Source organism: Stegodyphus dumicola, chromosome 5 (genome assembly GCF_044657685.1).
Source record: "Stegodyphus dumicola isolate Sdum_Otavi_A_Nest chromosome 5, ASM4465768v1".
Classification (NCBI taxonomy): domain Eukaryota; kingdom Metazoa; phylum Arthropoda; class Arachnida; order Araneae; family Eresidae; genus Stegodyphus; species Stegodyphus dumicola.
Window position 1 is genome coordinate 37,275,559 of NC_140772.1, and position 12,049 is coordinate 37,287,607.

Genomic DNA, 12,049 nt, shown 5'->3' on the forward strand with positions numbered 1-12,049 from the left:
ACAATACAGCGCTAGGGAGGATACGTTTGTCTCTTACTTTTATGTGGCAATGCCAGTATACAGATTCTAGTTCAGATAATTTTAGGAAGTTTTTCGATGAAGTTAAGGAATTTTGTATGACTGAAGACGTGTTAATTCATAAATAAGGTAAGTGGATATTTCCTTTGTATACTGCAAATATGTATTTCCTTTTTTAAGTTATTTCATTGTTTGACTTAAAATGTAGTTTATTGAGATTATATATTTTTTTTGTTGGCTGCTCCTTTACTTTTTAAGTGAATATAGTTCGATGTATACATGGACAAAGTTAAGGGAGTGCGCAATGCCTAGTTTGTGCAATTCTCTGATTTTTTTTAAGTGAAAATAGGTCGATGTGTACATGGATAAAGTCAAGGGAGTGAGCAATGCCACGTTTCTGCAATTCTGGGATGTTTTTTTAAGTGAAAATAGGTCGATGTGTACATGGATACGGAGTTTGTGCAATTCTTTGTCTTGTTATTTTGGTTTTGTATAGTGTCTAACCAAATAAAGATTTTGTTACAAAAATTGCCGCTACACAAGCCAAAGTAACAAGTCAAAGAATTGCACAAACTCGGTATCCATGTACCGCCCAAAAATCGCCAAGGGCCGGTTATCTGAAAACTGCCCCTACAGCGTAATCATCTGAAGCACAGAGTATAAAACCCATTACTTCCTATTTCACCCTGCGGCCCTTCATATTCGGCGCTTAAGTAGCAGTCATAATGGAAAAGTCTGTTACCTATGACAGCGATTTTATCAAACAATTGCGGTTTCTTTTGATAAATCATCAGGAAATGAAAGAACAATCAAATAACTTCACGCTAAAAGCCGGTATGATGAAAGCAAAGTAGATGTATAATTTTTGACCGTACAATCACTTTCTAATTAAAGCTGAAAATTTAACAAGATATCACAAAAATATCGTTTTGGGCATAGAATCACTGAAAAAATACAACAAAAGAGACAACAACTTACACAATTACGATTTTGTAAGCAGCTAGTCCATCTATAATGCCTGTTAAAATTTTGATTATAAACACTTGTGCTATTTTTCAATAAGCTCTTTGAAATGTGAATAATATTAGGCACTGAAAAAATACTACCCTTCAGTTTTATAAGCATAGTGATAAATCTATGCTGACTAATTCACGATTTACCTTGGCATGTTCACCTTCATGTTTACATTTTACATTTCGTACTTCGAAGCAGCAGTGGTAGTAACAAATTGTGCAGGTCTCCTTGGAGTTCTTGAAACTTTTTTGAGGCTGGTCATCCTATTAGCTTCTTGTCTTTCGAAATAGAAAGCCAACTGATGTGAATTTTTTTACATGTCAGTCTAAATTGGTTATAACCTATAACCAGTATACAAAGACAACAGAGTCAGCAGATAGATTTTCCTATCTCAATCTAAATTGGTTATAACCTATAACCAGTGTACAAAGACAACAGAGTCAGCAGATAGTTTTTCCTATCTCTTCTTGGGCCATGTAGAAGTTTATGTATGAAAAAAACTATTATTTAATAAATAATATTTGCTTTTAGAAATGAGGTGTTCTAGAATCATTTAAAGAAAATTTGAAATTAACATAGTATGCCACACCTCAAACTGAAGGACAGGGTGTTATGATTATGCAGTGAGGTCAGTAAAATTGGTTTAAAAAAATCTCTTAGAAGTTATTGAAGCTCTGTATTCTGTATGATCTATTAGGGAAGCAAAACTGCCCATTTTCGGTGATCTTATACATGATTAGGAGAAACTATGGGAGAACTTTGGGGGTTTAGAAGGAGCGAGCTCAGATTATAATCAGGCTTTGGTTACAAGAGTATATTGATCTCATCAGAGATAGATCAATGTTTCATGCTGAATTTTAACTACTTTTTCTAATTAGAATCATGAAAATATTAATAGAGTAATATCTACTCGTGTTAATTTTCTTTCGCTTTCAGGGAATAAATTTCATACTTAATACTATTTTTGACCTCATTTAATTATATAGTTCATTAACTTTTATTACTTTATAAAATATCTATTTATATGTGGTATTTTAAATTTGAAATTAACATAGTAGTGTAAGAAACAGAAAGAAAGTATAAGAAATAGACTTACGCTTGATTCATGACATTCTTTTCAATGGATGTATTTCTGAGTATGATAAAATTTATTTTCGAAATCCAAAACAAAACAGTGCATAGTAAGTAATACCTAAAATTACATAATAAACAGTACACAGGAAGAAAATTTTATGTATACCTTTACATCTTCATCCACCTTTTCATCCTCTTAGATTTGCTTTTCAGGGAATAATTTCCAGCAATTTTTGGAAGGTAATCCTGAAAATTTACTGCTATTTCTTCTTTACAGCAAATATAGGCAATTCATTGATTGTGAACAAACCATGCGATTGCTTCTTAACTTTCCCCTCAAAATACGAAAGTTGGGCTGCGATTTGGATTTTGTAAATATTGTGTAGCAGTGTTTTCCCCACTCATTGAATAGTATAGTTGTATACTATTATTTATCAAAGGAAATATTGTAATCCTGATTTAATAAATTGAGCTGTTTTCTAAATTTTGTTAGTATAGAATCTTGAGAATATTTTCATAAACCCGAGAATCAATATTTTGTGCTAAAAAAAATCTAGAGAAACAGTCCATGCAGGGACTATTAGGTCTTACAAAAGAAACAATTTCGAAAATTCAACCTTGTTCTAACCAGATCTGGACTTACGAAGAATAAAAAGGGTTAAACCGAACCGAAGACTCTTGACTGATCTTCCACTTGCATGGCATCTCAAGACAATGTGCCATAACATTCCATATGACACATTTTGAGGTAGCTGATTTTGGTTTATTCCACAAAATAAATGCATTTATTTATAGCGCAGTTCATGTATCACAAATACCTTTCTAGAATTTCCATTCCAAAGAGACATTCTACTACTTTTCACCAGATAATGGACTATAATTACTACGGATCCTAATTTTTCATTTCTAAAGGGTGACTCAATACTTTCATTACACAGTTGGTTTAATAAAGAATTAATAGAACATAGATATAGAAAATTGCATATGAAAACTAGAAATAATAATTATTTTACATTTCAGTTTTTAAACTAAAATAGAGCACTAAATTAGTTTAGGGGCCATGTTTTTCAAGCGTCAGATGTAAGGACCTTTAGTTTTACTAACGTAATTTTATTTTAAAACTTTACTATCATCTCTTATTTTCCAATTCCGGCCAGAAAAAACGCGTTAAATTGTTTATGCAAATTGTACTTGCTAACTCTCAACAATTTAAGTTGTGGTTTTTTGCCAAGAGCAGAGTTAGATAGGGAGAGACTGAGCCTTCTTGCCACCATACCTCACGCGAGCTTGCAATCAGTTGCTGTCCGCCTTTAAGGCCAGAGGTTTTAGTCCTCTTGAAAGCTAAAGATGTTTTGTAGTTTTCCGCAGTTTGCGTACTACATACGTAGTAATTTAAGAGACCAGTCTTAGTGTTAGTCATTTGTGTAGAGTTTTCAAAGTTAACTCTTATTTTTAGTTAGTTAGTAGTTTGCATACTTTTACGTTCAGACCACAAATGGTAGGTCTTTGTATCCCGAAGTGCGGAATCACCACATTTAAGGTTTGAAGGACCATATTTGATTGAAAAAGTAACCCAGGCTGTAGTGGTTTTAAAAGCCAAGAATTGTGAAACGTTTACGGCAAATATCGAGCAAATCAAGTCGTATTACAATCGAAATAAAATGAAAATTTTTCAAGATCTTTTGCAGGATCCGGCACGGCAGGCACCATCTCAAGACATGGCACAACAACAACGACCTCCAGAGCCATCTACAAGTAATGATATAGGCAAGAAAAGAAAAGCCCCGAGGAAAGACCGGAGGTAGCAAGAAAAGGAAGATATTCACCCGATCAGAAAAGAGAGGGCACGACCGGCTCCAACAGGAGGAAGAGCAAAATTCTAACAGTACGAAGCAGGCAAGAAAAAATGGCTGCAGTCATAGTACCTGTGAGAAAAGAAAGAGTGAACCGTCGGAAAGGACTCTACGCAGTAAGTGTCCACGAAATCGACCCGAGAAAGCCAGCTGTAGACTCAAGGCAGCAACGAAAGTTCGAACAGCGAGCAAGCAGAACCTGGCAACTACCGGCTAGAGATGTCCCGATGCCTCCAAGAACAGCACCCGTCAAGCAACCAGGAAAACAACCATGTAACAAGAAATAGCTTTTCAAGGGCCATCAAGCATGTCCAAAAAGAAAATGGAGGGAGGAGGAAACTAATGGTCAGGTCCAGACCAAGGCATCGAATCAACCAAAACATGGTATTCGCTACCTTCCAGGAGTCCAGGAGTGGCCGGCTAAACGGATGTCCGAATATCACAAAGATAAGTAAAACTTTAAGTTGAAACTTTAAGCTAATTTTTTCGTTCTTACTGCAAGTGGCAGAATTTAAGGATAAATTTTACCTCATGGGAAGTCTATCTTTATTGCCAAAAGGGCAAGAAATGAGTTTTACCTATTTTTTAATATGTTTTTCAACTACTCGTGAGTAATTATTGTATAATAGTAATGTGTAAGTACTTGAGTATTGTAAAAGCTTTTGTAACTGTGTAAGAAAAGTACTTAAGAACATTGTAAAAATATTCTATAAAGCTTTATTTAAAAGATTCTGTTAAGAAAAGACATTTTAGTCTGACAAACTTGTATAAAAGTGAAATGTAGTATTTAAATGTAAAAGAAACAAGCACTTCCTTTGAAGAAAAGAAATTTGACAAAACATTTTATTACCACACTGTATGTTTTGAAATGTGTACAATTAACGGCATGTAAATGTGTTCTTATATACATGTGAACTGTTCTTTAAAATTTTTGTGATATGTTAAAAGTGAAAATGCTGTATAAATGCCAAAGTTTAAAACTTAATAGTATGATTGAAAAAAGCGCTACGCCTTGTGAATATGTCCTAAATTTGGAATGAATGAATATAGTTAGGCCCTCTGACGCTACACTGCAGAGTTAGCCACTTGTTTAGAATAGTACCTCAGATGAACATGTGTTCTGAGGTCTTGTTATGTTGAATTTTACCACGTTAGTGTTTTGATTATAAGTGTTGAACACTTCTACATAGACAAGCCGTGTTTGGTGTTTCTCTCTTTACAACATATGTCAGAGAGTACGAGGAGATAATTAAATAATGGTATGAATGAAAAAAGAATAGAGTTTTAAAAGAATATATATAAACGTGTTCATGTTACTTGCAATTTAATTGCTTGACAAATTGATCAAACTAGTTTTCCTTCCAGATCTCTGGAAGGAACCAGATAAGAAATCAGAAATTCCTGTTTTTACGTGCAGTACAGATGAAGAATATTTGACATTTGTCCGTGGAGAATATGTTGTAAAACTACTTTTTATATAATTTCTAGGTTAGATAGTTTTAGCGAGGAGTTTTTGTAAAAGATAGGCCTCGCGTTAGACTTAGAATTTAGAATTAGAAGTTTTCAACAAGGTCGTTTAGACCTTATTTTTAAACTTCTTAATTCTGGCGGGAAGTATGTAAGGATATTAAGTTTTACTAACGTTTATTTTATTTTAAAACTTTACTATCATCTCTTATTTTACACTTCCGGCCAGAATAAACGCTATAAACTGTTTATACAAACTGTACTTGCTAACCCTTAAGTATTTGTGGCTTTTTGCCAAGAGCAATGTTAGATGGAGAGAGATTGAGCCTTCCTGCCACTATACTTCACGAGAGCTTGCAATCAGTCGCTGTTCGCCTTTAAGGCCAGAGGTTTTAGTCCTATTGAAAACTAAAGACGTATTGTTGTTTTCCGCAGTTTGCGTGCTACGTACAGTCGGCCACAAAAGTATTCGAACACCGGTACCCATTCAGAAAATTTACTTTTCCGTTGAGAAACAAAATTGCCTCCAGAGTCCATCTTGGTTCGATAGACAAAAAAAAAAAAAAAAAAAGGATGGCTCATGTCCAAAATTGACTAGGTGCATGAAACAAAATACAACATGACCTATCTGGGTGAGACGGGAAACAAAATGGCTGCTCACGTAATCCTTTATTGCGCTCATAGAAAACGCAAAGTGTCGCTGCGGCTCGTCTCGGTTCGCGAAGAGTGAAAACCCAAAACGGTCTGCAGTGTCTGTCTTTGTTGAATGAGAAAACAAAAGGATGGCTCATGTCCAGTTTATTTAGGTGTGGGAAAAAATATAACGTGACCTATCTGGATGAGATGTCTCCAGCGATCCAGTATAGACTATTTCCCCATCTGCAATAGGTGACATCTATAAACAATTCCATTGAAATCTCCTCGAAATATAAGAAACAGCTAGCTCGTGAAATTGTAAAGTATTCCCAAAAAATTCCACTTCTTGAAGAAGGAAAAACACCCTAGCTGCAGATGAGATAGAGAGAGAAAAAGCATGTTGCACCATGTCGAGCCCGCACGGTTCTGAACAGAAAACGTGGAATGCTTTTATAGAAAAGAGTTGAAAGTGAAAGTAAAAGCCGATTGGAAATTTTTCAATTGGTTGCCGACTGGGAAAAAATTTTCAGAGCTCAGAAAAAAAATCTGAGATGTAAAAAAAAAAAAAAAAAAAAAAAAAAAAAACACTTTTTGTTAATTTTTATCATGTCTTCTAGACATGATAAAAATTAACCCTACCCCCCTTTTGTGTGGGAATATTGTCTCACTGTTTCTAAAAATAGACCATGACTCATTCTAGGAATTATATGTTTTAAAAAGGATGAGTTTAAAGTTTATAAGTTTTTAAAAAGGATATGTTTTAAAAAGTCTTTTGGTTTCTCCATTCCAAAGTAAACAAAGTGAAGACATCAAATTAATAGAAAAAAAAGGAAGAGTTTTTTTTTTTTTTAATAGCTCTGGAAATATTTTTCCAATTCAACAGCCAAGAAATATTTCCAGCCAATACAATTTCATTTTTACTTTCACTTTCAATTCATTTCTTATATCTATAAGAACATTTCATGTTTCTTTTCAGATCAGTGTGGGTTGTTCAAGATGCAGCAACTCTACTCCATCCCACAACCAGGAAAAAAAGATGTTCTTTCATGACATGTTCTTTTGACTTTCGAAAACAATGATGACATGATGATTGTAATACATTTCTGTTCTCATGTCCCATGCTTGAACTCAGAATTATTTCCAGAACTCTGAAAATTTTTCCTAGTCACCTCGATGACCCAACTTCCGTATATTTATTTTTTAAGCCACTCGAGTTTCGACTTCCCATCCGTGTGTACTGTGCATTCAACCTGGAGACACATTCCCTGAGCTCTAAGAAAACGTTTCCCAGCCCACTCAATCGCTGAAATGGATTAAAAATAAATTCTTTCATACATTTTTTAAGCTCAAGAGTGTTAGCTGTCATGGAAAGAACCTTTTTTTTCCCTGAGCTCTGAGAAAATGTTTCCCAGCAGACTCAATCGCTGAAATGGATTAAAAATAAATTCTTTCATACATTTTTAAACCTCAAGAGTGTTAGCTGTCATGGAAAGAGCCTTTTTTTTACCTGAGCTCTAAGAAAATGTTTCCCAGCCCACCCAATCGTTGAAATGGATTAAAAATAAATTCTTTCATACATTTTTAAACCTCAAGAGTGTTAGCTGTCATGGAAACAGCCTTTTTTCCCTGAGCTCTAAGAAAATGTTTCCCAGTAGACTCAATCGCTGAAATGGATTAAAAATAAATTGTTTCATACATTTTTAAACCTCAAGAGTGTTAGCTGTCATGGAAACAGCCTTTTTTCCCTGAGCTCTAAGAAAATGTTTCCCAGTAGACTCAATCGCTGAAATGGATTAAAAATAAATTGTTTCATACATTTTTAAACCTCAAGAGTGTTAGCTGTCATGGAAACAGCCTTTTTTCCCTGAGCTCTGAGAAAATGTTTCCCAGTAGACTCAATCGCTGAAATGGATTAAAAATAAATTGTTTCATACATTTTTAAACCTCAAGAGTGTTAGCTGTCATGGAAAGAGCCTTTTTTTCCCTGAGCTCTGAGAAAATGTTTCCCAACAGACTCAATCGCTGAAATGGATTAAAAATAAATTCTTTCATACATTTTTAAACCTCAAGAGTGTTAGCTGTCATGGAAAGGGCCTTTTTTTTCCCCAGCCCACTCAATCGCTGAAATGGATTAAAAATAACTTCTTTCATACATTTTTAAAGCTCAAGCGTGTTAGCTGTCATAGAGCTGCAGATGAGGTAGAGAGAGAACAAGCATGTTGCACCATGGAGAGCCCGCACGGTTCTGAACAGAAAACGTGGAATGCTTTTATAGAAAAGAGTTGAAAGTGAAAGTAAAAGCCGATTGGAAATTTTTCACTTGGTTGCCGACTGGGAAAAAATTTTGAGAGCTCAGAAAAAAAAATATAAGATGTAAAAAAAAAAAAAAAAAAAAAAAAACACTTTTTGTTAATTTTTATCATGTCTTCTAGACATGATAAAAATTAACCCTACCCCCCTTTTGTGTGAGAATGTTGTCTCCCTGTTTCTAAAAATAGACCATGACTCATTCTAGGACATTCCAAAGTAAACAAAGTGAAGACATCAAATTAATAGAAAAAAAGAGAGTTTTTTTTTTTTTTTTTTTCAGCTTTGGAAATATTTTTCCCATTCAACAGCCAAGAAATATTTCCAGCCAATACAATTTCATTTTTACTTTCACTTTCAGTTCATTTCTTATATCTATAAAAACATTTCATATTTCTGTTCAGATCAGTGTGGGTTGTTCAAGATGCAGCAACTCTACTCCATCCCACAACCAGGAAAAAAAGATGTTCTTTCATGAGGAATTCTTTTGGCTTTCGAAAACAACGTGGACATGATGATTGTAATATATTTCTGTTCTCATGTCCGATGCTTGAACTCAGAATTATTTCCAGAGATCTGAGAATTTTTCCTAGTCACTCGATGACACAAATTTCGTATATTTATTTAAGCCACTCGAGTTTCGACTTCCCATCCGTGTGTGCTGTGCATTTAACCTGGAGACACATTCCCTGAGCTCTAAGAAAATTTTCCGAGCCCACTCAATCGCTGAAATGGATTAAAAATAAATTGTTTCATATATTTTTAAAGCTCAAGCGTGTTAGGTGTCATGGAAAGAGCCTTTTTTCTCCTGAGCTCTAAGAAAATGTTTCCCAGCCCACTCAATCGGTGAAATGGATAAAAAATAAATTCGTTCCTATATTTTTAAAGCTCAAGAGTGTTAGGTATCATGGAAAGAGCTTTTTTCACAGCCCACTCAATCACTGAAATCGATTAAAAACAAATTGTTTCATACATTTTTAAAGCTCAAGAGTGTTAGGTGTCATGGAAAGAGCTTTTTCTTTTCACAGCCCACTCAATCACTGAAATCGATTAAAAACAAATTGTTTCATACATTTTTAAAGCTCAAGAGTGTTAGGTGACATGGAAAGAGCTTTTTCTTTTCACAGCCCACTCATTCGCTGAAATGGATTAAAAATAAATTATTTCATACATTTTTAAAGCTCAAGCGTGTTAGCTGTTATGGAAAGAGCCTTTTTATATCCCCAGCCCACTCAATGGCTGAAACGGATCAAAAATAAATTCTTTCATACATTTGTTCAAACCTCAAGACTCTTAGCTGTCATGGAAACTGAAATTTATGTCACGGTTTGTGTGTCACACGTCGTCAACGGTATGGTTTGAGGTGAAAATTGAAAACCCGGTATGAAAAATCTCTTTAACTTCACTTTAGAAGAAGGTGTGGGATAGAGAGATTTCGTCATGGGAAAATATCTTTCAATGTCCGTCGATGAAATCCAAACGAGGGGTCCTAGCTTTTCAAATGGGAAACTTTTTCCCCTAAACGGAGGAATGATTTCTATTCTGTGAGACGTCAAAAATTGGAAAAAAGCTTGTGTTCACAGAAGGTCTTTGTAGAAGAGTGGTCCTGAGTCCAGATGAGGTAGAGAGAGAAAAAGCATGCTGCACCTTGGACAGCCCGCACAGTTCTGAACAGAAAACGTAGAATACTTTTATAGAAAAGTGTTGAAAGTGAAAGTAAAAGACCAATCGTCTTGGCTGGAGAATTTTCACTTGGTTGCCGACTGGGAAAAATTTTTCAAAGCTCAGAAAAAAAAATTTGAGATGTAAAAAAAAAAAAAAAAAAAAAAAAAAAAAACTTTTTGTTAATTTTTATCATGTCTTCTAGACATGATAAAAATTAACCCTACCCCCCTTTTGTGTGGGAATGTTGTCTCACTGTTTCTAAAAATAGACCATGTATACCAATATACTACAAACGGACTTGAACGCCTGTTCTCAGTATGTAGCTATACAAATTTGAAGGTAAAATTAAAAAAAAAGACATCTTTTTGGGGAAAAGGGAGTAAATTTGTATAGGAATATACTACAAACGGAATTTAAGGCCTGTTTTCAGTATATAGCTATACAAATTGGAAGGTAAAAAAAATTTAAAAAAAGACATCTTTTTTTTTCGGGGGGAAGGCAGTGAATTTGTATAGGAATATACTACAAACGGACTTTAAAGCCTGTTTTCAGCATATAGCTATACAAATTGGAAGGTAAAAAAAATAAAAAAAAAGACATCTTTTTTTTTTCGGGAAATTAAGTGAATTTGTATAGGAATATACTACAAACTGACTTTAATGCCTGTTTTCAGTATATAGCTATACAAATTGGAAGGTAAAAAAAAAAATAAAAAAAAGACATCTTTTTTTTTTTCGGGAAATTAAGTGAATTTGTATAGGAATATACTACAAACTGACTTTAATGCCTGTTTTCAGTATATAGCTATACAAATTGGAAGGTAAAAAAAAATAAAAAAAAGATATCTTTTTTGGGGAAAAGGAGTGAATTTGTATAGAAATATACTACAAGAACATCAAGAAAAGAACATCATGGGTCCAAGAATTGAAAGTAAAAGTCCAAAAACGAAATGTTAACGACTGGGAAGAAAATTTTCAAAGCTGAAAAAAAAAAAAAAAAAAAAAAAAAAAAAAAAAAAAAAACCTTCCTTTTTCTTTCTTAATTTGATGTCTTCATTCTTTTGACCTTGTAGAAATAAAAAAAGTGAAGACATAGAATTAAGAAAGAAAAAACGAAGGCTTTTTTTTTTTTTTTTAAACGTGTTAAAATTTTTCCAGAGCTCTGAGAATTTTTCCCAGTCGGTTTCTAGAAGCAACTCATTAATGTATTTAAACCACTTGCGTTTCAGTTTCAGATCAGTCTGTGCTGTGCACTCAACGTGGATACACGCTTCTCACTCTCCTGGGAAGAGCTTCTGTGAAGGTATGTGAACATTTTTTTCTTACTCTTTTGTATTTCATAGATAACAAATATTTATTGAGTCACCCATTTTATTGAAATGTATTCTTATTTCCTTTCAATACTTTGAGGTAGGGTAATATTTTTCCCCCTGCTACTGTTTTTGCTTTTCAAGGCTAGAAATGTTTTACTCAATAGCTGTTTTTATAGAAAACATGCTATTATTTCATATACTGATATATTTTGTGAAACTTTAACAAATTCCTTTCAAGAAGCCAAGATGATGTGATCCACAGCTGGCTAGACCCGTCAGTGTAATCGGATCACGATTGTTCCATCATATACTGATATATTTTGTGAAACTTTAACGAATTCCTTTCAAGAAGCCAAGATCTCGTGATCCACAGCTGGCTAGATACGTCAGTGTAATCGGATCACGATTGTTCCATCGTGTACTGATATATTTTGTGAAACTTTAACAAATTCCTTTCAAGAAGCCAAGATCTCGTGATCCACAGCTGGCTAGACTCGTCAGTGTAATCGGATCACGATTGTTCCATCCTATACTGATATATTTTGTGAAACTTTAACAAATTCCTTTCAAGAAGCCAAGATCTCGTGATCCACAGCTGGCTAGACCCGTCAGTGTAATCGGATCACGATTGTTCCATCCTATACTGATATATTTTGTGAAACTTTAACAAATTTCTTTCAAGAAGCCAAGATCTCGTGATCCA

The 12,049-nt window shown here is 34.2% G+C and overlaps 1 protein-coding gene across 1 annotated transcript in view; it reads right to left on the reverse strand.

Moving 5' to 3' along the window:
• Positions 1-1,232, reverse strand: part of Coa8 (Cytochrome c oxidase assembly factor 8) — a 30,342-nt gene extending 29,110 nt beyond the window's left edge. Inside the window, exon 1 of the mRNA XM_035377186.2 lies at positions 997-1,232. Within this exon, the coding sequence (XP_035233077.2) occupies positions 997-1,143 (147 nt within the window). The 5' untranslated portion in view covers positions 1,144-1,232. The remainder of the gene's footprint in view (positions 1-996) is intronic.
• Between the last annotated feature and the right edge of the window lie 10,817 nt (positions 1,233-12,049).